At 42.1% G+C, this 26688-nt stretch overlaps 1 protein-coding gene across 3 annotated transcripts in view; it reads left to right on the top strand.

Moving 5' to 3' along the window:
- The window catches only part of YLPM1 (YLP motif containing 1), a 35786-nt gene continuing 9098 nt past the window's right edge, over window positions 1–26688 (top strand). For 2 of the 3 annotated variants that reach the window (XR_009418640.1, XM_059474693.1), the window contains exons 1-17: window positions 1–1029; window positions 6151–6387; window positions 7288–7482; window positions 8665–9407; window positions 11451–13763; window positions 16102–16207; window positions 18704–18947; window positions 20112–20204; window positions 20564–20738; window positions 20888–21033; window positions 21383–21570; window positions 22193–22255; window positions 22540–22659; window positions 22960–23136; window positions 23351–23434; window positions 23662–23745; window positions 25193–25279. Coding sequence is in view for 2 of the 3 variants with exons in the window: in XM_059474693.1 (XP_059330676.1) it covers window positions 1–1029; window positions 6151–6387; window positions 7288–7482; window positions 8665–9407; window positions 11451–13763; window positions 16102–16207; window positions 18704–18947; window positions 20112–20204; window positions 20564–20738; window positions 20888–21033; window positions 21383–21570; window positions 22193–22255; window positions 22540–22659; window positions 22960–23136; window positions 23351–23434; window positions 23662–23745; window positions 25193–25279 (6084 nt within the window). In the remaining variant the exon portion in view is untranslated. The remainder of the gene's footprint in view (window positions 1030–6150; window positions 6388–7287; window positions 7483–8664; window positions 9408–11450; window positions 13764–16101; window positions 16208–18703; window positions 18948–20111; window positions 20205–20563; window positions 20739–20887; window positions 21034–21382; window positions 21571–22192; window positions 22256–22539; window positions 22660–22959; window positions 23137–23350; window positions 23435–23661; window positions 23746–25192; window positions 25280–26688) is intronic. The other variant, XM_059474694.1, reaches the window with a different exon arrangement.

Genomic DNA, 26688 nt, shown 5'->3' on the forward strand with positions numbered 1-26688 from the left:
ATGTACCCGGCCTGGGGCTTGTACGGGGCGGCCGGGCACTACCCGCCGCCCCCCACCTCCATCCCACCCCCGCCGCTGCCCATCCCTCCCCCCAGCGTGCCGCCTCCCGCCGTTCCGCCGATGCCGCTCCCCAGCTACCCGCCGCCGGGGCCCGCGCCCCCCGCTGCCGCGCCGCCGCCCGCCGGTTCCTCGGGGTTCCTGAGCCTGCAGGAGCAGCACCTGGCCCAGCTGCAGCAGCTCCAGCAGATGCACCAGAAGCAGCTGCAGTCCGTACTCTTGGGTCCCCCGCCGCCGCCGGGCCCGCCCCCGCCGGGGCTGCCGCCGCCGCCGCTGCCCGGCTCCTTCACCGACTGGCAGCAGCAGCCGCCGGTGCCGCCGGTGCCGCCGCCGGTCCGCAGCTACCAGAAGCAGTACGGCCACCGTGAGCCGCCGCCGCGCAAGCCGCCCCCCGCGGCCCGGGACCGCGACGGGCAGGAGCCGCCGGGCGGGCACGGTGACTGGGGCGAGCCGGTGCCCGCCGAGCCGGTGCCCATGGACATGGAGCTGTCCTCGCCGCCGCAGTCCCCGCAGCCCGGCGCCCAGCCGTACCTGCCCCCCGCCCAGCCCTACCTGCCGCCGCCCCAGAGCGAGCCTTACCTGCCCCCCGCCCAGCCGCCCCCCGCGCAGTCCCCGCCGCTCCAGCCCTACCTGCCCCGGGCGCAGCCCTCCCAGCCGCCCCCCTCCTTCTCCGAGCCCCCGCCCTCCTACCTGGAGCCCCCGACGGCCACCGCCTCCCAGCCCTACCTGCCGCCTCCTGCCCAGGGCTACATGGCACATGCCCAGCCCTACCTGCTCTCCTCCCAGGCCTCTCCTTCCCAGCCCGCCCTGGCCCCCTCCGTCCCTCCCCCGGTGAAGCCATCGCAGGCTCATTTCCCCCCGCCCCAGACGTCCCTGCCCCCGCCCGCCGCTGCCCCGCCGGAGGCAGCGCCAGGTGCCGCCAAGGAGGGCGGGGGCGCGGAGCAGCCGGACCCCTCCACCATGACTCCCCAGGTAAGGCCGGCCGGCGGGCAGCGGGGACTCGCCAGGGCAGCGGTGGCGAGGAGCCGCTGGGTACTGAGTGTTACAAAGGTCCCCGAGTAAGGGCAGTTAATAAACACACCGTATTTGCATACTATTGAAAGGAGTTGGACGCAATCCGTGGAAGTGTGGCAATGGCACAGCTCAGGGGAACCTTCATAAAGGCTGATTTGTCCAGTGGTGTTGATAGGTTGGTAGGGATGTAACAAATTGTCATTTCCCGAGAAAAATTGTTTAGGGAAAAATGTAAATCCTGGTTGGCTTTAATTTTCTTGAGCGTGCTTTGGTCTCTGGAGAATGTATTCCAGAGTACAGCATGTGTGTGACCCGCCCCTAACCCCTGTTGGCTTTGTCTGGCCACTTGTGAGATGCAGCAGTCGGTTTCCCTGTTGCACATTGCGGGATGTCACTTGTCTTCAGTGATTTCTTTATTATAGTTTTTTTAAGGTGTTGAGTTGCAGTTGTCTGCCTGATCAGTGTAGAATGGTGACTGTTTTAGTCTTATCACACACAGCTAAAGCTGCAAAAATGTTTCTGTTGCAGTACCTACTTGCCCTCTACTTACACTTAATCCGCATTTTGTGCTACACGTGCTTGATCTTCCAGTACAAAATTGCATAGGGCATTGGAGGGAAATGCTCTGAAATGCCTTTAAGTGAAAAATGTTATAGCTGTGTGATTTTGATGTGTACACTAGGGCCAAAATGCTGCAAAATGTTTGTGTGCTTCACTTCCTAAATGAGACCAGTTCCAGTGAACTTGATGGGACCCGTTCATCTGCGCTGTCAGGGACAATCCAAGCTTGAAGTTCAGCATGCACAGCAAGGCACGAGTGTTGTGAGGCCCTCAGCTGTGTACATGGTCAGGCAGATTCACTGAGGCTTTTGCATGGGATCTTATTGGCATCCACCTGCAAGAACAAAATTGAGCTGCATTCTTTGAAATTCCTTTATTTAAATCTATTTAAAGCTAGGTTTGCAAAAGTCCTATTGTGTCATATTGAAGTCACTGGCACTTTGAATTTGCTGATTGCTGGGATATGCCGTTTTTACATTTGTACCATATAACTAATTACTGCCTGGCAAAGTAGTGCTTTCAGTTCATTTCACTTACTTTTGTGAAGGTTTTGGACAGTACTAATTGATCTTTTACAGTGATAACAACAAGATTTAATTTTTTAATGACAAAACCAAAACCTCAAAAAGTCATGTGTAGAAAGTGGTGCTTATATGGCATTGAGTCAGCTTGTTGGCTTCTTAAATTATTGAGCTCAATCATAAAATATTGATGAAATATCTCCAGAAGAGTTGCAAATAATGCTTTATTGTATGCACACATGGAAGCAGCAGAATACTGCTGAAGTTTATGTTGTCTGATTTATGAGTGTTTATACAAACAGCTTCTATCTTGAGTAGTTTGCTTGCTCTCATTCAAGTTCAGTGTTAATTCAAAAGGAATATGATATTTTCCTGGTCATAACTTTGTTATAACAGACTGATACATTTTTGGCTATCTTAGGCTGTAAAATGGGACAGGATTTGGAGTAACAAGTTTTTACACTATAAGGAATAGGAAAAGCTAAGGCTTTCATGCCTTTTAGTATTCTGAAAAGCCACATGAAGAAACTGTAATTTGTCATTTGTAGTATCCTATTAAGCTGTTGTTTAAACTGGCAATTGAGAGCAATTATTTCTGTTCCTCATCCCACAGTAACAGTGGCTGCAAACAAATATATCAGTATTTTTCTCTTAACTCAGAAGATGTTACACAATTTGCCATGAGTTGGTGTTTTATTATTTACCTTTCCAGTCTAAGATACTGTTCTTTGCCTTGACAGTATCGTGAGCTTAGTGTAGTTTCTTCCATGGGTATATAGTTGGATTAAATTGCTGGATTCTTATCAAATCTGGTTAAAATAACTGTGGTATTTCCTTAATGTTCCATCTGAGACTTGGGTAATGTGTTCTGCTATTTGTTTATCACATCACAGACTGGGTAAGGTTGGAAGGGAGCACAGGGGGTCATCTGGTTCAACCTCCCTGCTCAAGGAGGTTCATCCCAGAGCACATGGCACAGAGTTGTGTATTCCAAACAGTTCTTGAATATCTTCAGTGAGAGACTCCACAGTGTCTCAGGGCAATCTGTTACAGTGCTCAGTCACCTGCATGTAAAAAAGTTCTTTCTCATATTCAGGTGGAACTTCCTCTGCATCAGTTTCTGCCCATTGCCTCTTTCCTTGTTCCTTGGTACCACCAAGAAGAGTCTGGATCCTTCCTCTAGCCACCCTCCCTTCAGATACTTCTGCACATTGACAAGGTCCCCTCTCAGTTGTCTTCTCATGGCTCAACAGTCCCAGCTCCCTCAGCCTGTTCTTATTAGAGAGAGATGCTCCACTCTCTTGGCATCTTCATTGCCCTCCACTGGACTTCTTCCAGGAGCTCCAAGTCTTCTTGTGTTGAGGAGCCCAGAACTGGACACAACTCTCCAGCTGTGGCCTCACTAGGACTGAGCAGAGGGGCAGGATCACCTTCCTCAACCTGCTGGCAATGCTCTTCCTACTCCAAGGATGCATGGGTACATCTGTACCCATAAATATGCATTTATCTACATCTGTTAAAGCTACCTCAGCTTTACCACCTCACCATTTAACGGACTGCTGCTCTCTTTAAACAGCCCCTTTGTTTTGTAGAGGGTGCTGAACCATTCTTTTGCAGTTTTCACCTGGAAAGGACATAGTGTCCCCCAAAACAGGTATTATGTTATGGCCTAGGGTCACCTGTATTAGCTTTGGAGTAGTCCTTTGGTGTGGACTTCACATTAACGTATTTGGTGCTATGTCCTGTGGCCAGGAGCTGATATTGCTGGTTTCATGTTCCTGTAAAATGCAACAGGCATTGTCTCTTGGTCAGCCAGAGATGGGAAAAGGCCTCTGTTGATGCTCGTGTTTTCCTTGGGCTAAAGGATTATAATTGGAGTTGAAAGATGACAAGTCCAGTTGAATGACAAGTCATTGTGAGGAGGTGAGCACTCAATAACTGAATTCTTCATCAATGAAAAATTTTCTACACTAGCTGCTACAACTAAGCTGTAAAGATCTACCTTTCTGTTTTTCTTATACTTTCCAGATAGCACAGTAATAGCTGTCCCAGACTCATCTGCTGAAAATAATAGATAGTTATATTACCATAGCTCTGGAAAGCCCATGTCATGTTATGAGTTCTAGCCCTATGTCCAGTTGGTGGAACGAGGAGGAAACAAGATGGATGTGTGGAGACAACAATTTTGTGGCAGTAGAATATGTGCTCACCCATCATAGCATCTAGCACCATGATGACAAATCACCTTATAGTGAGTGCCTTTTGAGATAGATAATTGAATCAGGCTTTGTATAGCTGGCAAAGTATGTTCCTCCCTTGAGCTGCACTTATTTCAGCAGGTTGTTGAATGTTTCTGACAGTCTGTGCTGCAGTGTGAATGCATATCTTCCACCCAAAACTATGGAACTCTTCTGAGACATATTCTTGTTAAAAAGATTCATGGCAGGAATAATTGCATGATCAATTTAAAGTCTGTGAAGCATAGTCTCTCATTTCATTGACCTCATTTCCAAGTTACAGAAGTATTTTTTTTAAAAATGCAGCTCCATATTTGTGTTTCCTACCAAGAGAAAACATCATTTCTGATCTGAGCATGAGGTAGGTTTCTAGCAGAAAGTTACTCTTCTTCTAAACCTGTTTAAGATGGGCAGTGATTCACTTTTGAGAAATCTCAACAGACAGCACTTGCTGCTTTGATGTTGTCACGCTTTTATTTTGAAATCCCTGCATCTTTTGGATTCTTTTCTGACTGGGCTTGATATAGGTTTTTTTTTCTTAACTGTGCATGCTTGGGTGGAAAGGAAGAACAGAAGGTATAAAGGATGGAGATCAGTCACAGATTCTCAGAGGTAATGAAATTGAGAGCACAAGAATGGTTGCACTAGGTTAGACCAAAACTTAGAGTACTTTATCATTCTGTCTTTGATGGTGACTAAAAGCAGATGTTAAGAGAACAACTTAAAAATCAAGGGTATAGTAATACTTTCCTAGGATACAGGAGCTGCCTTAGCTGTAAATGGTGTATTTATTTTCAAAATATGTAGATTTTTCTGAGCTATGACTTGAATCCACAAAATTTTAGCCCTCAGAGAGATCTCTAGTAGGGACTCTGGTGGCACAAGACCATGTCAGGTGAAGAGTAGCCTCCCACAGATGTCTTTCTATTAATTTGATGACTGATATTTCTCATATTGGAAGAGATACAGAACTGTTGGTTCTTATTCATGCCTCTTGAAGACACTACTGCTTAAGTGTTGAGATACTTATCTCTAGTCTTTTGTTCTTTATGTTAGTGGTAGCTTACTTTTTGAAGCTTCTGTCATCTGGCTTGAGTACTCTTAATTCTACCCTGAAATATTTAAGACTGAAAGCTTATTATTTATTAAATGGATAATTTTTTTTTGGGATGGAACCATATTGACTTCCCTCTTCAGCTGTTGAATGAGTCAGAATTAATGAGTTCAGATTATACATAATCTTCACTATATACTGGTTCTGATTCTTCTTTTTCTTTCCATAGCTTTGTTCAGACATCTTCACCACAATTTGTCAGCTGCTATTTTCAGTCTACTTGATAGCTGTGTTCCCTGTTCATCCTCTTAATCTCTTCTGTACATTTCCTTCTTTTTCTCTTTACTGTAGTTCTTAGTTATAAAAAGCTCTAAAACCAATAGACATGGTACTTATAGCATGTCTGTAGTAATTTTGCTTATTATTGCCTGTGCTCCAGATTTTTGTTAGTATTGTTTGCTATAGTTAGAGAATAGTAAGCTTGTTGGGGTAAAAAAATAAATTCTATTGTGGGTTCTATGCATCACACAATGGTTTATGAATTTTGATTTAATTTTCTGACATCCATTGCAATACTGTTCCTGAAGAAGTGAGTTTTTCCTCACAACAGTTTTAAAAACTTTTCTACAGTATGATTCTAATGGCTAACATTAATGATTTTCTATTGTTTTTCTTGTGAAACTTAGAAAATGTGTATCTATTACAGGAACAGCAGCAATACTGGTACCAGCAGCACCTGCTTAGCCTGCAGCAAAGGGCAAAGGCCCATGCTCAGGGACAGCAGCAGATGAAAAGCCCCGTAGTGAAGGATGAGCAGAGAGCAAAGTCTGAAGAAGAGAAAATGAGTGCTTCAAATCAGCAGTCTGAACCTCCTGCTCTTAATGAATCCCTGCCTCCAGCATCCAAAGAAGAGGAGTCTTCTCTTACATCCACTGAACCTCAGGTAGGCTTTGTAAAGCGATGCCACTCCATTTGTGTCCTAGATGAGCCAAAACCCCAGGAAAATTAATGCCATCAAATTCTCTTGTATACTTTGTAACAACTAAATGTTGTGAAGCAGTCTTAAAAAAAAACATTTGCTAAAGCTGCACCAATTAGAAAATACACTTTTTGTGTATAAAATTACATATTCACCCACACGTGCACCAAACCAGTCTGAGCTGAGTCCCCCGCACCATCCACAGCGTTGTCTGTGAGAACACCTCATGATATTGAAGTGCAAAACCATGTAGGTACTCAGTTCTTGAGGAATGCTGTGTTTAAGACACTATTTCTTAATCTCTCACTGGCACTTGGTGAATTCTGGCTCCCCTTCTCTCTGTGTGTTAGAATTGGTCTGAAAGCCAAGAATTTTGCACAGAGTTTTTTTTTAGTCAGCATGCTCAGTAACAGTTACTGCATAATAGATGGAGGTCATGATTGATGTTTGAACAGTATGTGCTCCACTTTAACTTACAGCATGCAGGTTCCTACAAAGTGGCAGAAATAATGCACTTGGAGTTACTTTACCTCATTGTGAGAAACCTGTTTCTCATTACATTTACTGTGAGTAGCAGATAACAGATTTTCATTAAGCTCTTTCCTGTAGGTAGTTTCTTTATGCATGAATAACTTAATTGCCATCAGCCTAACCTTCAGATTAGACTGTTCACATTAAGAAAATATGTGTTCACATCTAGAAAAGGTGGGGTAAAAATCAGCCTTCCAAGAGCTGTGGGTGGCTGAAATAAAGTGATAAAGTAGGAACAGTGAGAAAGTTCCTGTAAGATGTGTAGTGACCAAGTGTATTTTTTTCTGACAGATGCAACTTTCCTTTGTTTATAGTATTTACCTTTTTCTGTAGCTCAATATTGAACCTCCTGATGACCCTGAGGAGGATTTGAGATTGCAGCAATTGCAAGCAGCAGCAGCTCAATGGCAGCAGCACCCCCATCAGCGGGTTGGGTTCCAATATCAGAGAATAATGCAGAAGCATGCTCAGCTGCAGCAGATAGTACAGCAGTATCAACAGATCATGCAACAGCCTCCACACTTAGAGGTGAGACACTAAGGAGGTGGTTTGATATACATCCTAGGTGACCCAGCACTCACAGTCTGCTGAAAAATGCATAGTTGAATAATTTGTAATGGTTGGCTCATTTGTCTGGCTACTTTTTCTGCTTGGGTAGAAGTTTATATCCATTTTCCCTACTGTCACTCAACTTCCGAATGAAAAAAACATTGGCAGATGGTGATGAAGCTTCAGTCAGATGAGAAATACAATATTTTACACTTCTTGTGAGATTTTTTTGGATGTACCTAGGTGATAGAGGAGCAAAGCTGAACACAATATTGAATTTACTCAGCTTTGAGTGTTTTGTTACTGGAGAAACAATTCAGCAAAGTCATGTAAACAGATGATTGCACAGAGCAATTTGGAAGCTGCTCTTTTTTACAGAAATAAATATGTACAATTATAAATGTACATGACAAAAATAGACAGGAAATGTAGTTTTAAGAATCAGTATCTCGCATTATTTTTAACTCAAGTAATCAGTTGAAACCAATATTGTAACCTTTAAGCTTTTAAGTAGAAGTTAAGTATTGTATTAGAGGGTTGAGTCAACTCTTATTGAGTTGGTAGAGTTCATACATTAAACATTTCTTTGTAGGTTGGGCTGTCTGCCCAACCTACAAAGTTGGTTTGTTTTTTCTTTTAAATCTCTTTGGGTAAACCTTAAAAATCTCAGGCAAAATGAAGCCTGATATCTTCACATAATGAAGGACAGAATTTGAAAGAAGCTTCATTTGTGCAAATAAGATCTGGCAAAGGCTTAGAGAAAAATAATGGCAGACAGCTGAGGGAATTCTGAGCAGGTTAATAGCAAAAACTGAAGCCTTGAGAAATAGTCACGTAATGTATATATGTGAAGATTGATTTGAGCTTTAGCCATTGTTAGGATGCAGTAATAAAACAGTTTATACAGATTATAGGTTTCTTCAGCTGTCCTGTTGGAGTCTTCTATACATAGATATAGTATATGGTCATAAAATATATAAATTTTCACAATGCCGTTAGATGTCACTGTTAGTGTTTGTTTTTGTTACAGTGTAGTTCTTCCTCAGCCTTGCACCCAAGTCATCAGAAATTGTGATAGTACAAGTGATACTGAAATACATGGCTCTGAGAGTAACTGACTATCTAAGGTATTTTGAACCTATTCTTGTCATCTCATTGCAGACAATGTCAGTGGACATGCAGCTGCGACATTATGAGGCACAGCAAAAACAGTTCCAGCAGCTTCATAAAGATTGGGAGCGATCAATGAACCAGCAGTGGCAGCATCAGCTTCAAACCTACCCTCACAAAGACCAGCTTCAAGAGTATGAGAAGCAGTGGAAAGCATGGGATGAACAGATGAAGGTTACTCAGTCACATCTGCAGGAAAAAGTGACCTCACTCCAAAATCTGAAGAATCAGTATCCTGCAAATGTGTCACTGCCACCTCCATTTATTCCATATTCCCAAACTGGTCAAGGTGGCATTCCTGTTATGCCTCCAACTTTACCTTCAACTACACCTCCACTGGCTCCCCCACCTCTCTCTTCTGTTTCTCAGTTATCCAATTCATCTGTCCCTTCAGGATCTGGTTCTCAAAGCAGTCAAGCTACTGACGCACCAAGGCCAGCTCTCCTTCCCACCCCTGGTACCTATGCATCAAAAATAGCTAGTTCAACTAGCTATTCACCTTACCATTCTCAAGTAGGTTCATCCTTTGGCTCATCTGACCATGGAAAATCTCAAGGTCATCTTAGTAAACAAACTGTAAATATTTCATCTGAACAGCAGTGTGGGGAACTGAAAGGCACTTCTGCAGTGTCTTCGACACACACGCCTGTTGTGCAAGATAAACCGGTGAGGTCAGGTGGATTGCTTCCAGATCCTCCCAGATCAGCACGTTTTGAAGGCCCTAGAGGCCCTAGGTAAGAAAGTTTTTGTTGATCTATACATATTCCAGGCTACAAGATTTTCAGAGATTTATTAAGAAATGAAATATATATCTTTTTCTCAAATCTTTTTGAGGTTGTGGGAAGTGTGTATTTCAGTGGAGGTTTTGTTTTTAATGTATGTACACCATACTCTCTGTATTAATATTTTTAAAGCAAGGATACATAGATGGCTTTCACCTGAACATAATCTAGAGTAGTAGTTTGCTTTTTTTTTTTTGGTAAAGTGCTTGAGGATGCTGCCCCTTTTTAGTCACAAAGACACAATGCTCCTTCTTTGAAAATAGGAAAGCTTTTGTAAATATTTTATATGTCTTTGCTGATTTTATACCTGCTATATAATTTAATCCAAGATCTTGTTTTTCTTTAATACATGATACCAGGGTGCAAAAACAACATCTGTTCTATCTGCTGATTAGTTCAAGATGGGTTGGTGTGATGTCTGCTGAATCAAAGGGCAGTGATGTTCTGCTCAATTGTTTCTATCCTTGTGCACTCTGCTAGACTTTACAGTAATATCTTCATGGTTATTCCCCTTCTCTTTGCTTCCAAAGTGATCAATCATGAATAATAATTTGTGAATTGCTAGCAATGTACATGAGCTTTATATAAATGAATCAATTTTACCTCCTGGTAGTTTTTAAAAAGTGTTTCGGTTCCTGTGGATTTGTTGGATGTACAGTTCTGAACAGAGTGTTTTCATGACTTGCTAGTGCATGTCTTTTATGTGTGTTGGTTTAGAGCTCAGTGATATGCAATGATAGGCCCAGGTTGTCTTTCTGGGCTGTGAGCAGACATTTCTGGTTTATGTCCAGCTTTTCATCCACAGTAATCCCAAGTCCTTCTTGGCAGGGCTGCTCTTGATCCCATCATCACCCAGCCTATACTGAGACCAGGGGCTGCCCTGACCCAGCTGCAGGACCTTGTACTTGGCCACATGAGGTTCCCATGGGCCTATTTCTCAACCTTTTCTAGGCACCTCTGGATGGCATCCTGTCCATCAGGCATGTCACCCACACCACTCAGCTTGGTGTCCCCTGCAAACTTGCTGAAAAAACAGTGCCCAGTCATCTGAGGGACACCACTTGTCACTGTCACTGATCTCCATCTGGACATTGAGCCATTGTCCCCTATCCTCTAGATGTCACCATCCTGCCAGTTCCTCATCCACCAAATAGTCCCATCCATCAAATCCACCTCTCTCCAATTTAGAAAGAAGGATGTTTTGGGGGTGCATGGAAAAGGCCTTAAAAAAGTCCAGACAGATGACATCAATACCCCTTCCTTATCCATTATTCACTCCATCATAGAAGGCCACTGGGTTGATCAGGCAGAACTTGCCCTTGATGAATCTGTGCTGGTTGTCTCCAATGACCTTCCTGTCCTCCATGTGCCTTGGCCTAGCTTCTGGGATGGTCTTCCCAGGCACAGAGGTGAGACTCACAGGTTAGTTTCCAGGGTCCTTCTTTCTACCCTCTTTTAGAATAGGTGCAGTGTTTTCCTTCTCACAGTCACCAGGTGCTTCACTGACTGTGACCATTTCTAGATATCATGGCTTGGCAAGTATGGTAGCAAATTCCCTGAGTATTCTGGGATGTATCTCATCAGGTCACACAGACTTACATATATTCAGGTTCTTCAGGTCATCACCTGATCTCTTCTTGTGGGAGTGACTTTGCACCCCTAGTCCCTGTTTTGCAGTCCATCCACTCAGGAGGCGTAGAGTTGTCAGTGAAGACTAAGGCAAAAAAGTTGTTGAGTATCTGAGTCTTTTCCTCATGCATTTTTACCAGTTTGCCAGTTGTGTTTGTCCAAGGGGTACACTTTCTATGACCTTTCTTTTCTGGCTGATGGCCTTGCTTTGGCCTTCCTGATTCATCTGGTGATGTACAACTGTGAATCCCAGACATCTAAGCAATTTGACTTTAGACATGAGTTCTCTATTTTGTGTGAAATTATTCTATAGGACTTTAATATGACATCTTCATTTGAATAAAATTTCTGTTGCATCATCTGTAGATTTGACGGGCCTCGAGGAAGAGGATATGACAAGTTTGAAGGCTCAAGGCAGAGAGGACCTCGTTTTGACTCCCAGCGCTCAGAAGGATACAGGTCACGTTTTGACCGACAGAATACAGATGGACAGTCTTCAAGCAGATGGGGCTCTATCCCACGAGGACCAGCAGGACAATTTTATACAGCAAATGCATCACATGGACACGGTTCCCGACCTAGTGGTCCACGGTGGATGGGGCCCAGGCCTCACTTGGGACAGCAGCAGCAGCAGCAGACGCAGATAGACTCACAGTCAGAAAGCAAAGAGCCTTTTACAGACACAGCTGGCGATCAGCAGTCTGTGAGCAGAACTGAGTCTACTCCTGACGCACAGAGTGCAGGTCCCATTGAGCCAAATGAGGACCTGACAGACACTCAACAGGAAGCACCCAAACCTGAAGTCAAAGAACCTACTTCAGACCCTCCTAAAAAGTGGACATGGAGTTCACATGATCCCAACCAGCAAGTAGAAGAGTCCAAGGCACCCACCCCACCTATTCAGAACCAGAATACAGTACCCTCTGCAGAAGGAAATGAGGATTTGGATACACCAGATATCCAGTTGACTGCTCCAGATAGCACCCAGGGCCTGCCTGGACCAGAAGGCAGAGGAAAAGGGCCATTCATGCATGAAGATAGAGGAAAGGGACCAGGAAGCAGAGGAAGGGGCCGTGGCAGAGGGCAAGGGGATGGCCGTGGCTGGGGAATGAGCCGTGGCCGGGGAATGGGAAGGATGGATGGTGGCCGGGGAATGGGAAGGGTGGACGGTGGTTGGGGAATGGGCAGGATGGATGATGGCCATGGCCGGGGAATGGGCAGGATGGATGATGGCCGTGGTAGAGGATATGTATACAGAGGCAGAGGACAGGCTAGGCAGCCATCCATCCGTGGCAGGGGAGCATTCAGGAGTGCAGACAACAGGGAGAGGATGCCAGATAGACGGTCAGGCAGCAGGGAGAGGATGCCAGATGGACAGTCAGGCAGCCGGGAGAGGGGGCCGGGTGGACGGTCAGATAGCCATGAGAGGGTATTCTCTAACCGAGACAGAGAGCCACCTGGACGGACAGGCAGCTGGGACAGGGGCCGGGCAGGAAGCAGGGAGAGAGGCCCGGTGAGACGCGCCTCTAGCCGGGAAAGAGAGCCCGTGCGGCGGGCAGGTAGCCGCGAGAGGGAGCCCATGCGGCGGGCAGGTAGCCGTGAGAGGGTCCCCGTCAGGCGGGCAGGGAGCCGGGAGAGGGTCCCCATCAGGCGGGCAGGGAGCCGGGAGAGGGACCTGGGCAGGCGGGCAGGTAGCCGGGAGAGGTGTCCCATCAGAAGGGGAGATAGCCATGAGAGGGAAGCAGGAAGATCTGAAACAGGCAGTATGGGTAAACCCATTCACCTAGGAGATGACCCTGACAAATTGCCTCCATATCATCGAGATGAAACATTCAGGGGTTCTTGGGGTCATGAAGATGATACAATGCAGGAGGAATTTCCTTTAGATAGTCAAGGTGACCCATCTTTGGAGCATGAGCAGTTGGATGAGTGGGAAAGAGAACAATACTGGAGAGATCACAACTCTGATTATCAGGATGATTCTGTACATGTGTATGACAGAGATGACAGGTTGCAATCCCACCATTCACTGCCTCCATTGTCTCCCCTACCACCACTACCTCCTTTATCATCTGATCACGACAGACGAGATTCGTGGTGGGATGACTGGAAAAGGCCAAGAGAAAGGGAACTGGAGAGAGATCTAGATAGAATTGGAAGATCCTCAGATATTTATGATCAAGATTTAGACAAAGAATGGGATAGAGACTGGGACATGAGACATATGGATGACAGAGAAATGGGGAATCGTGACCTGGATATCCCCCCTCTACCACCATTACCACCCCTTCCACCTCTGGACAGGTATCGTGAAGATAGGTGGAGGGACGATAGGAACAGAGATCATTATGACCGAGATCTCCGAGACAGGGGCGAGCTTAGGATTCGAGAATATCCAGAGAGATACGACACGTGGCGGGAGAAGCAGGACTACCTTCCTGAAAGGACTGACTGGGAGAGAGAACGCTTGTCAGATAGGTGGTATCCAGATGATGGAGAGAGACTGAGGTCTCTGGATGACCACTCAGATACATCCCTTCCTCCCCCTTCACATTCCTCTGATATGCTGGGAGCAGATTCAAACCTGGACTCTGACCAGTCCTTGGGAGGAGTGATGGTCCTAAGCCAAAGACAGCATGAGATAATTCTGAAGGCTGCCCAGGAGCTCAAAATGCTTCGGTGAGTTGTTTGGTTCTATGATTTTGAATAGGAATCCTGTTCTGTGGGATCCATTTGAATCAATGGATCAATCAATAAGTAAAGTAGTAAAAGTAATGGCTTCATTTCTTTGACCTGCAGCATGATAGCAGGAGCTCATGTGGAAGAAGTTATTTGGAGTACCTTTACCACAGTTTTTGTAGATGGACTTTTTTTCTTAAATAAGTGATTGTCCCTTTCCAGGGAGAGATGTGTCCCATTATCTGACCAATCTTTTTGTTATCTTCAAACAAACTTGTGGATAATTGCTTTTCAGTATTATTGGTGGTATCAGATGAGCTTAGTGATAATTGCTTTTTAGTACTTACCCCTCAAGACATACATTAATGTGGTTCTTAAGACCTATTTTTTTATATTGCTCACTTTTAAGTTAAAACATAGGTTTTGCTTGTTTGTTTGGTTTTTTTACAGAACCTCCTCATTTGAAACCAGATATTGTTGGTGAAAAGTTTTGTCAAATTTGGTTGATCTTAAGTTCTGGGAATCAGCATAAAAGAAGTGATCTAACAGTTAGGAAGATATGAATGCCAGAGTTTATCAGGACTGCATTTTTAGAAAGCAGCTACTAGCATTCCTAAGGCTTTAATAAGTGTTTATTATGAAATTAGTAATAGGAGAGATGGGGCTGTATGAGGCTTTCAACAACCTGATCTAGTGAAAGGAAGGCTGGAACTAGATCATTTTTGAAGTCCCTTCCAACCCAAGCCATTTCATGAGAGAGATGTTTTGCAGTTCTCTTCAGACTGTTTTGTTTTCATATTTGTAAGATTGCTGAACACCTGTCCCATACAGAAGGCCTTGGATGCATGCCAAAATGCAAGAAAAATTTGTTTTTTAAAGGAAGAACTTTTATTCTGAATAATTTAATAATTTACTGCAATCAGATTACTTCAATGGTGTTATTAACTGTGAAATCCATGTTGTAAAGCAGTATTTGCTGAAAGTTTGGAGTTACATTATTTTCAGCTTCCTGTCTTTCCCATTGCCTCAGTTGCCCAGCATGTGTTTTGCTGTTTATTGTGACTTGCTGCAAGCCAGTCACTTAGGCTAAGGAACATAGTCTGGGAATCACTACGAGAGAAATTTATTAGGGCTTAAATAATTTAAACATAGTCACTAAAATATTTTATGTAAAAAGTAGTTACATATACATCTTTCAAAGCCAGTAAAAAGCGGAAATATAAACATGATACTGATTCTTAATAGAATATGAGGGTGATCTTCAAATTAGTTACACTGGTACTTCTCATTTGGTTCTTATAGACAGATGATTTAAGTCTGAACAGTAGGAACAACTTTATGGAGATTACTTATTAATTTTTATGGGGATTTTTTGAGTGAAGAGTTATACCAGTAGTGTGGTACATAACTGCTTTCATCTCCAAAACTAAAGCCTTCATCTGGCTTTGCTTTTATTGTGTTTAAAACAGCATGGTCTCAGCTGTAGCCTGTTCTGTATTTGTGATTTAGTGTAGTGCTCAGTTTACTCTTTTGTATTTACAAAACACTGAGGATTCTTTTCTTTGAGCCAAGTTCCCCTTCTGCTGAACACTCAATTGATGCATTACTGGTTAGGGTGGTTTCTGTTATGTCTTGCTACAGAAGGATCCCATTCCTAGTTGTCATTTAAAAACTGCTTCAATGCAGAGTTATTAGCAATTGAAAAACCTAGATTAAAAATGCTAACAAAAACTGAAGGGAAAGGAAATTATATTCACTAGAACTTTGTAATCCAGTGATTATAGTACTCACAGCTGAACCTGGTCTCTGCTCTGTAGACTATGTATTGGTTGTGTATTAAATAGCATTTTGATATATAAACCAAAGAAGCAAAAGTTAGACTCATTGTTTGGTTTTTAATATATTGGAATTTCTTGTGCTTTGTTGGCCTTAGTCCTGTTACCATGTGAACCAGAGCAAGTAACTAAGAGCACTTAGGTATGTGTTTCCAAGGGGTTTCTTGCTTGCTGAAGGTGTTGACAGAAACCAAAATCCAGCTTTTCTCTTTACTGTTCAAATGGAGTGGCTCTGGCAAAGCACAAAAGCATAACTACATGTCTCAGGAAACTTGTGATCAAAAAGCGTGCAGCTAATGCACTAAATGCCTCCATAGTTAGGTAGATGTGAAACAGGGATTTCTGATTCACAGCATTGCCCATATAAACCCTGCTGTGTCCTTTTCTTCTTTTGGTTTTGTCTCTGGTACTAGTGTAATATGTGTTCTCACCATGAGCATTGATTTCTTTTATTTTTCATTTAAGCTATAGACTGATAACATTTTCTTATGATGCATGTGCAGGGAGCAAAAAGAACAGCTACAGAAGTTGAAGGAGTTCAAACCTGACATTTCCACCCAAGAGTCTCCAAGATCACAGAACACAAGCACAAGGCCAGGTGCCTTTCAGGTAAATTCATCTTACACTGATAACATATTGGTAGCAGTTACTGTTTATGTATGTTGAGCCAGTTCTACACACTGATGGCCAAATTTCTCTCTGGAGTGCTTCCCCAGCAATCTTACAACCTTAGCTATCTTCTGTTGAGGCAAAACAACTTCTTCATTTCTTTAAATTTTCCAAAGCATTTTCTGCTCAGTCTGTTGCAGCAGATCTCTCATTAGGGGTGGAAATGAGCCAAGACACAGACTCTCATTTAAAACCTGAAAAGGGTCCTGGTTTATTCTTCTTTACAGCTTAGCCATCCTGACTGACCACAGCAAACTCCTGCTGTTGGCTTCTCTGACAGAGTGACTGCTCTGACTGCAGGCGCCAACAGCAGGCTCTAACTCTATCAGACCCAGACTGACCTTGCAGCAGATCTTTTGCAGCAGCAACTCTCTTCCTTGTTTTGTTCTTTGTGTCTCTCTGGATCATTCCTACTTCCTCATGCCTCCTCTACCTTTCCAAGATCCTCTTCCTCAAGGCTCTCCCTGACTGGCCAACCCATCCCTTCTATCACACCTTTATTAATCAGAGCCCATTAAAGGCAAGGCTATTCTTCTTTGGTAATTAGTACAACTGTGACTTATCAAGGGCGAGGACCCTTGTAATCCCTTCTTCTCCACCTAAAAATCCACCATGTCTTCTGAGTATGACCCATCAGGGATGGTTGCACATAAAACAGTCTAGATTGCTGTAGGATAATGTGCAAAAAGAGGCGAGCTCTCCCAAAACAGGGATGTAAGATTCACAAGAAGACCCTGATTTTCCTTGCTTAAATTCTTTCAATTTGCACTGCTTTTCCTACTTCAGGAGCTATCTCCTCTTTGAAGTCGGGAAAACTTGAGGATACATCCATCAGAAATTGAGATATTTCAATGTAGCATGGGCATTAGCCTTCTGTTTGCTGTTTTAATTGGAAATTTTTATTACCTTCTAGAATATCATGAAGTGCCTGGAAACTCATGTTTGTGTACCTCCATCCTGTTGAGATGCAACTACTCCTGTACTGCTTAATTTCCTGTGCAGTTCTGGGAACTGTTCTCAGATGCTTATATTTGGGGTTTTTTGGTAATTCAGAAATCAACTGAACTTCTGCAGTCGTGCTAACTCAGGTTTATAAATCCTTCCTAGAATGAGTAAACAGTTTTGTTAAATGTGTATTGGAGGAGACGTCTGAGTTGATGCACCATCTTTGTTCTTCATCACATCTTAACCCCAAAGTTACTCACACCAATAAATTTAGCCATAAGGTCTTCTGGCTCTGACATTTAGCCAGACCAACCTTTTTTTGTCCCTCCGTCCAGGGAAGTGTTATGCAGTGAATGAGGCACTGCAAGTTTTCTTTTTGCTTAGGTGTCCTCTTCCTTGTTTACAGTGTCTGTAAAGTAAAATAATGGAGCTGGTTAGCTACCAAGAACTGCAGATATGTTGATGCCTTTAGGAAGTTACTTTGCTCTATTTTGATATTTTGTATCTCAGACTACTTCACTTGTCTAGAGGTTTTCAAACAGCTTTTGTCTTTCTTGGAATTCTTCCTTCCAGACATTTCTGCCATGACTTTGAGTTGTTATTACAGAGCTCAGCTTTGTATCTACAACCATCCTGCAATTTTTGTTGTATGTTGCTAATAAGGCTGCCTGTAACTTGGCATCTGCTCTGATGCTGAAAAGTCTTGTAATGTGTGGGGTTTCTTGTGGATGTTTGGTTCATGAAGGATTTGGTTTGGTTTGGTTTTCGACTAGGCAAGACCTTCAATTTCTTATGTTCTTCTGATATTTATTTTATTAAGGTTTTCCAGGTATTTCTGCTCTCTGAATTTTTCCAGTGGTTTCCACAAAGAAACTGGCCTTATCAATCCTTTTGCATCTCACCAAGCTGCCCTACTTTCAGATTTTCAGCCTTCACACAGACGGCAGGAATCTTTGCAGACAGCAGGAGTCTTTGGAAATAAACAGTAGACACTTTTGAACTGAGATAGGCCTACTGGAGCTAAAATTGGTAAGGTTATTTTGAAGAAAATCAGCAGTGTTTAAGCCTTCACATAGTGAGCATACGCAAAATTAAATCAGGCCACCAGTTTTAAAAAATAGTCCTCCTACCTGTAGCACCTTGATGGAGGTACTAGAAAACGTGTGTGGTTTGACTACCGATTGCCATTGCACATACTGAGGATGAGAGAAGGTTAGTTTGCAGATCTACATTAAAAGTGCTTTCTGCATCTAGATCTCTTCTCAGCAATCTTCAGAGGCACCAGTAGAAGCCCAAGCTATTAAACCTTCTCCTGCTGTTATTATAAAGCCTCCTGTGTTGTTCAGACAGCCCACCCCTGTGACAAGACCAAGTGCCCCACTGGCAAGGCCTACTACACCCATGACAAGGCCACATGCTCCACTTTCTACTCCAACTACAACCCCAAGTCATGGTCAGTCTTTAAAACCATCACCTTCTACTGTGGAACAGGAACGCTGGGATGAGGACTCTTTCCACGGACTCTGGGACACAAATGAAGATAAAGGTGCCAACATGGAGTACGAGCTGTGTAAGCAGGAGTCCATGATGCCTCCCCCTGTCTCCTCACCCGTGAAGGTACCTGCTGTCCACACCTCCATGCCACCAGCTGTACCAGTGTCCCTTTCTCCTGTTATTCCAGCAGTTCCCAAAGCACCCATCATTCAGCAAACGGTGGATTATGGCCACGGGCGAGGTGGGTATCACAGTGCATTTCATATATGTCAAAGAGCTAATTAGTCTTCCTGACCTTTTTTTTTTAAAGGAGTGTGCCATGCAAAGTATGCGTGTTCTGCAGTTGATGTGTAGGCTTGTGTGCATTAATGATGTAATGCTGATCAGTGCAGTTATAAGGAGTCTCTAACCTTTAACCAGTTATGACTCTAAGTTTAGTGTTTTTCTTGATGCTTTTAGAAAGAACTATTTCACGTTGGTGAACAGTGTATTTTCTATGGTTACTATTCCATGCATGGTGTATAGCCATGGGTGCTTCTAATAAGTACAAAATGATGTACTGTTTTTAGGTTGATAGTGTTACTTTTCCTTAATCCCTTTGTAGGTGAGTATGGAAATAACTGGACTAGAAGGTACTTCCAATGGTTAGAGTTCTTAGGTGTGACTAGTGATTTAAAACAGAATGTGGCTGGTGTTTGCATTATTTATATACTGCATAATGGGTGTGAGGTACCTCTACCCAGAGGAGGAGGCAGAGTCTGGTTCTGAAGGGCATGCACCCTATACACTTGTTTAACACATAAGTAAATACTGGAGGCTCTGTTTTTTACTACTGAACTTACCAAAGCTAAAATTCAACACTACTTTTTAATAGAATTTATCTCCCTCCTTTAACAGGAGTGAAACCATGTCATAAAAAAGTTCTTAAATTGTGTGTTGTCATTTAAAGACTGTTTTTCCCCCTCTCTAAAGTACCATAACAGGACTGGAAGCTGTATCTGTTCCGTTAAGTAGATGTTTTACTAAAAGCTATTTGAAAAAATGTCATTGTTGTGAGACTTTCAGATACTATTCTTGACTTTACAGTAACTCTGTGAGTTACTAAAACTTACAGAGCGTTTTAATGTTTAGAATTTTCTGACACTGCATGCTACCTGAACTCACCTGAAAAGGCAGTCCCATTGTTAAGATGAGTGGTTTACATACACACACACAAACTCAGCCTTTAAAAACCATGGTGCTGTTTATTTATGTAAAGCTCTTTTTGCATTTTCCATTAGAAGAAATTATGGTAGTTTGTTCTAGTCACTTTTAGTGCCATTGACTGATTACTTTTCAAGAAGAGGAAAGAAAATACAAGCGTGTGTTTTAAAACTTTAGGATTCTTTTGTTTATTTTCAACCAGATATAACCACGAGTAAAGTGGAACAGATTCCATATGGGGAGAGGGTAACCCTTCGTCCAGAACCTCTACCAGACAGGCAAACATTTCAAAAAGGTAGGAGGTGCTTGGCTGGCTTTCAAAGAGTTAGTTAGCTCTTAGAAAAGTTGTAAAATGCTAAAAGCTTGTTCAGACTGAGTAATTCTTGTTTACGCTTCAACTACTTTATTTTCTTCAGAGGTCCATAAGAATAACAGTTTGTATTTTCAAGAGGAGTCAATAACCTAGCCACTTTAAAAACTCAGTTTGTAACATTAAGTAGGACTGCGTGATATGGTTGTCTCTTGTACAGTTTGGAAAAGAGTGTCTGATAAAGTGCATCCTAGCTCACATACCATATACTTTTCTTGCACTCTTACCTGTTGCCTTCTTTTCCCAAAACAGTAGTTTGGATTTCTATGGGTTTCTCCCTCCAGAGCATCCAGGTCGCTACAATAGAGAAAGAGACCGTGAGCCTTATTTTGAGCGTCAGGGTAATTCCAGCACAGATCACCGGGATTTCAAGAGGGAGCGGGAATTGCACAGAGACCGAGGCTCTGTGGACTACGAACGAGAGCGGTTTGACAAGGAGCGGCACCCCCGAGACGACAGGTACGTGGCTTTGGAGCACTATGGACATTGATACAGTTGAGGCTGTATTGTGTATCAGGCTGTCCATTTTGCCTGTGAGGTACATGTTCCTTTCACTCTGGAATCCACAGTGAAAATCCACAAAAATGCACAAAATACTTTTTTGGCAGGGTTCTTCCTACCACACCTTCAAGGACTCAGTCTTACCGTGACAAGAAAGACCATCCATCCTCCAGGCGAGGTGGTTTTGACAGACCACCATATGAACGAAAGACAGATCGTCCAGCATATGATCATGGGCCTTCCATGTTTGGAGGTACAGTTTCTCTATCTTAAAAGTCTTGCTAGAATATTATTAAAAAATAATGAACATGCAGCGGTGAAGATTAATTGGTAGAAGATTGATTTGCAGTATTTGTTTTTTCAAAATATATAATGCAGGAAAATCTCTTTAGGTGGTGATATTTAGGTTTGTTTCTCAGTGGCGTTGAGATCATGAATGAAACCGTTATATACTCTGCTAAAAACTGTCTTTGATTGCAATAGGTTTAAGAATAGAAATTTTAATTATTTATGAGGACATATCTGTGAATTTAACTTAAAATAATGAAAGTCTGTTTAAATCAGCTCAGAACATCTTAATTTTTTTATTTTACTGAACTAAGAAAATTCTTCTGTCCAAATACTGGAATTTGAAGGTGATCGTAGAAATTACCCTGAGGAAAGGATTCCTATTTCTGCTCCATCAATGCCTCGTCAGCCACCACCTGCTCCACGAGTAGAAAGGAAGCCAGAATCTAAAAATGTAGATGATATCTTAAAGCCACCAGGACGGGATAGCAGGCCAGAGAGGGTGAGTGTACATTCTGAAAGCAACAATCAGTTTGAACAAGGTCTGTATTCAGATAAAGTGCTGGTGGGTGTAATATGTTGGGAACAAGTGTACATTTGAGGAGGCTCTGGAAATTAGCTTGGTTCCTTTGCAAAGTGTTGTAGCACAGCTATTAGGAGTCCACAGGAGAGGTAAACTTGATTGGAACTCTCAAAGCAAATGTGTGTGTAATATTAAGGTGTTTTGAGCTCTTCTGAGGTCTTCACTTTGGTTTTTGATGTATCAGGGGAAAGACTTGTCTTTACCCAGAGATTTGGCAATGCATGTATTATATAAGAAAGAACACAATTTAGGCTATAAAACATTTAGGTAAGTTTCATTCAGTCGAATGAAAGAAGTTAGTGAAACTGAACCAGATCTATAGCAAGCAGCCTAAACTGCTGTCATGACTAACATCAAAAACTCTGAATTATGTGGAACTACTACCATTTCTCACAGCCTGGTTTCTAAAACAGACAGTGAGTGCTTGATGATATGCAAAAGTGTGAGCCCACAGCACATAATTATCCGGAAGAAAATATTTGCAAAAGAGTCTGTTAAATTTAGTACAGTATCATACCTGCTTACATGATCTTTGTTTCAGATTGTGATCATCATGAGAGGGTTACCTGGCAGTGGAAAGACACATGTAGCAAAACTCATCAGGGTATGTAAAAAGGCACTCACTGTGTAGTGTTGCTTGTCTTTTACATGTGCTTCCTCTACTGTTTACTTTGTGTTTGCCTAGAATTCAAGTCTGGTGTTATTTTGTGTTCCATGTCTTCATGTGCTATGTGAATCTCCACCAGTGTTAGCAAGCAGGAGGGATACTACTCTCTTTTTGTTTTTACTATTGAGCAGGGAACTGCTGTTGACCAAAAGTATTTTGAAGTGTAGCAGAATGGAGTTTTTACAGCAAAGGTATATACTTTCTTTTTGCTTTCTTCCCAGGATAAGGAAGTAGAATGTGGAGGACCTGCACCAAGAGTGCTCAGCCTGGATGACTACTTTATCACTGAAGTGGAGAAAGAGGAGAGAGACCCAGATACAGGGAAAAAAGTTAAAAAGAAGGTAACCTTAATTCTGTTATTTTTCTTGACAAAGAAACAAGACATTCTGAAAAAACAGTGGCAATCAGAATTCCAGTCTGTGGGTTGGGAAGAGTGCAGAAGCCTCTGGGCTGTTTTTCAAAACAAGCCAATATAACTTATATTGGGTGGTATATTAGGGTGGTATGAGCAAATTCTTAAAAACTGATCTGAAAGGTATTTTTCCCACACCAGTGTGCTTTGTGGTCATGCCATTCAGGTGTTGAATATTAGCCATTTTATAGATGTCCTCTTTCTTAATGCTTTTGTCCTTGGTAAAAAGGTGATGGAGTACGAATATGAGGCTGATATGGAGGAGACCTATCGTACCAGCATGTTTAAAACTTTCAAAAAGACCTTGGACGACGGCTTCTTTCCCTTCATTATCCTTGATGCTATCAATGACAGAGTGCGACACTTTGAACAGTTTTGGAGTGCTGCAAAAACAAAGGGGTTTGAGGTAATGGAGCCTGCATAGCATTTGAACCTGCTGACAGCCATATGCTGATGTTTCTAAACTTTTGAATGGAAAAGTCTCCCACATTCAGGAAAAATGCTGTGGTTTACAGTTACAAATTGACCTTTCTTTAAGTGTATAACTGCAGAGTGTATTACAAGGTAGAAAAGAACTCTAAAAATTGGTTTACAGTACTTAACAGTCATTTTCTTTCTAGGTGTACTTAGCTGAAATGAGTGCAGATAACCAGACGTGTTCCAAGAGGAATATTCATGGGCGCAAGCTAAAGGATATCAGCAGGGTAACTATATACATCTGGAGTCATATTCTGCTTTTGGGGCTGCTGCTGTTTGAAAACTATAGACTACATAATGCTTGCACTTTTCCTCTAAGAAGTACTGGTAGTTATTTCATGGGATTGATTAAAATTACTGAAGTACAGATACATCCTGTTAGCAATCAGGAACGAAATTTTCCAATGAATCTGTTAGATTTTTAGAGGTGCTTCATTTTTGTGTGTTTTGTTAGATGTCTGATCACTGGGAGGCAGCACCACGCCACATGATGCGCCTGGACATTCGTTCTCTGCTGCAGGATGCTGCTATCGAAGAGGTGAGAATCTCTGTGCTTGTTAAAACTGCAGATTAGGTCAATGTCACTGTACTGAAAATATGAAGCTGACAAAGATGTGATCACAGCAAGGCCCTTTAGAAAGCCAAAATCACTGTCAGGAAAGTGTATTTTGTTATTATGCATTACCCCAAACATAAATGTATATTTTTACCTTTTATCACCTTTTTGAAGCTCAGACTTGGGCATCTTTGAGCAAGAGTTGAAGTCACTTTGCTCTTAGCAGCTGTTGAATACCAATTAAGAAGATTAAAGAGAAACTTTGCACTCTTAGATGAAGCTCAGCACTTTTTACAGGTTACTGAATCATTTAGATCATATTTTGAGAAAGTAAGATAAGGAAATAAACAAATTTGAACTCGGTCTTTGTTTTGAGAAATACAGATGTTAAGCAGAGAATGGAGAAATAAATCACATGTAGCAGAAGGCTAAAGTTGCCTTTTCACTTCATTTGCAGTTTGCCATGACATGCATCTTTGGTGTGTCAGCCTACTGTATTGTTGCATTCTTTTTTAGCAGTTTTGTCAGGAGCTGTGGGGATAAATTAGTGTTTCAGTTGTGTGGTCTTTTTGAATGAACCACTTGTTGCTGTCAGACATCTCTTAACACAGCCATAGAAACTGATGAACTGCTGAAGTAGACAGACAGTCTTTGCAGGTTGTCACAATGTTAGCAAGTTATTATTGCATCTCCAAATTCTTTGTACTGGAAAATAGTAATCTTTAAGAGGACAGCAAAAGGTTCCACAATAAAGTAGGTTCAGAGAACGACAGACTGGGATTTACAAGGTTTTGCAAATTATGTAAAGGACTGTACAGACGTGGGGAGTTCTACATATTCCAGAGTATATGCATGGGTCCCCAGTACAGCTGTGGAGCCCAGAAAGTATTGCATTAGATGAGCAGAGTTAGATGTTATGTCATCATTCTTCTATTTTGTTATGCTGAACTCTGTGGTTACTATTATTCTTTTCTGTGATTAAAAAAAACCATAAAAGATAAAGGCTCAGTAGAGTAGAGATGTTCTATGCAGAGGCAGCCATTCCAGGTATATAGAGATGGCAAGTTTAAGAACTTTTTCTGAGATTGCAAGTTTTTAAATGTGATTGTGTGAGAAGCAAGGAAAGTATCTTGGTGTCACAGATAGTGGTAATGCAAGGAATGCGTGTGAAGGAAGGAATGAACAATTTTTGCTTTTCCCCAGAAAATCTTTGTAAAGAATATTCTTTGTCACTCTGTTGCTAGAAGAGAACATGCTTCTTAGGAAAGCCAGAATGGACACAGGATTCTTATATATTGCATCATCATACTTTCAAAGATGAATCCTTTCTTTTCTATTTGAATTTGGACATCTCTACTTTCTGTGTTAAAAAGATGATAATTCAAATCCAGACAGAGCCTTGTAAGTCTGTGCATGTGCTTTGGAACAGGTGGAGATGGAGGATTTTGATGCAAATATTGAAGACCAGAAAGAAGAAGGAAAGAAGGACACAGCAGAGGAAGAAGAAAGTGAACTGGTAGGAGACACATCAGCCATCCCTAACAAATTGTTCATTAATGTGTTTGAGAGAGAATCTCAGACTTACAAATGCCAACCCATTGCCATTCTTAGCAGTGCAGTCTTAACACATATGTTTCTATCAGTTTTTTACTTAAGCGTTTCTAGGAGAATTTTAATGATAAATCCTATTCCTATTATTTCTTCCTAATTTATTTCTAAGAATATGTGAGTATGTGCTACAAACAGTATTGTCTGCAGAGCATGTTAACATGCCTCATAGAGATGTTTTAAATTGCAGTACATAATAGTACTGTCTTCCAGATAATCTAAGAATGACACAAAGTGGAGGGATGGGAACAATGGGCAAAGATTAATTTAGCTTATTTCCTTTCACGTGTCTAAAGAACTCTCCTCAACTGTCACAGTACATGATAACAGTTATGAAGACTGCTTTTTCTGCCATGGTTGACTGACTTTGTTTGTCAGGTGGTATTTCCAAGGTGAGGCATTAGGTCTCTTGGATAAATAAAGGTTACAGAATTGCCCTGGGGGCTGGCTTTTTTAGGTATGTGTTTAAAAGGCTACGAAAGGCTTCCTGCTGTAACTTCTTGGTATGTGTTGGAGCTGCAACTGGTCTGTGCTTGATGAGCTGAATGTCTCAAATCTTGGTGCCCACAACCAAGCAGTTAAAGTTCAATAAACAGGAAGTAACCAAAAATGTCTGAGTTGAGCAAAGTGTTTTTCCTGGATGGAAATTTACTATTCGTCAGGAGTGGCAGGTCAGAAAGCAGTTGAAATCAGAATTTTAAAAAGCTTAGGAAAAGTGGATTCTAATAAACATCTGTTTTTTTCAACATGACTGATTTATTCTCTTTACTAAATTATTCTTTGGTGCAGAATATGAGACTGCATAAAGTGTGGTTAGAATATTGCAAAGATGCATTCATGTTTACAAGAATATGGCTGCTAGTCCCATTTCTATGAGCTATAGTTAAAAGAGAAAGTTTTCTTTAGCTTTTGAGACATCTGTGCATAAATCTGTGTGTGTATGTGTGTGTTTATGGGTTCTGGGGAGTGTCCTAATGTACAGCACTTATAACAATAGGCCTTTTCTTTGAGACAAAGAGAAAGCAAAAAGTAATCTGCATATAAGAATGTGTTCTATTCAGATGCACAAGATATGAAAAAGAGCATTATCTGCTCTGGGTAATCTCTTGAATTCAGTCAGATGGCTAATCTCAGAGAATTATGTCAGACAGAAAGTGGAACAGGACACTGTATTTGGTATCTCTTGCCCTTTTGAGAGCATTTGATAAGGGTTATGCAATTCATTTTGCTGCATTTAATCCTGTAAGAAAAGGGAGGTCTGAAGCTCCTGCCATCTGGCAGATATCTTTGAAATATCCAACTGTCTTGTACCAAAGG

The sequence above is a fragment of the Ammospiza nelsoni genome, chromosome 6 (genome assembly GCF_027579445.1).
Source record: "Ammospiza nelsoni isolate bAmmNel1 chromosome 6, bAmmNel1.pri, whole genome shotgun sequence".
Lineage (NCBI taxonomy): Eukaryota > Metazoa > Chordata > Aves > Passeriformes > Passerellidae > Ammospiza > Ammospiza nelsoni.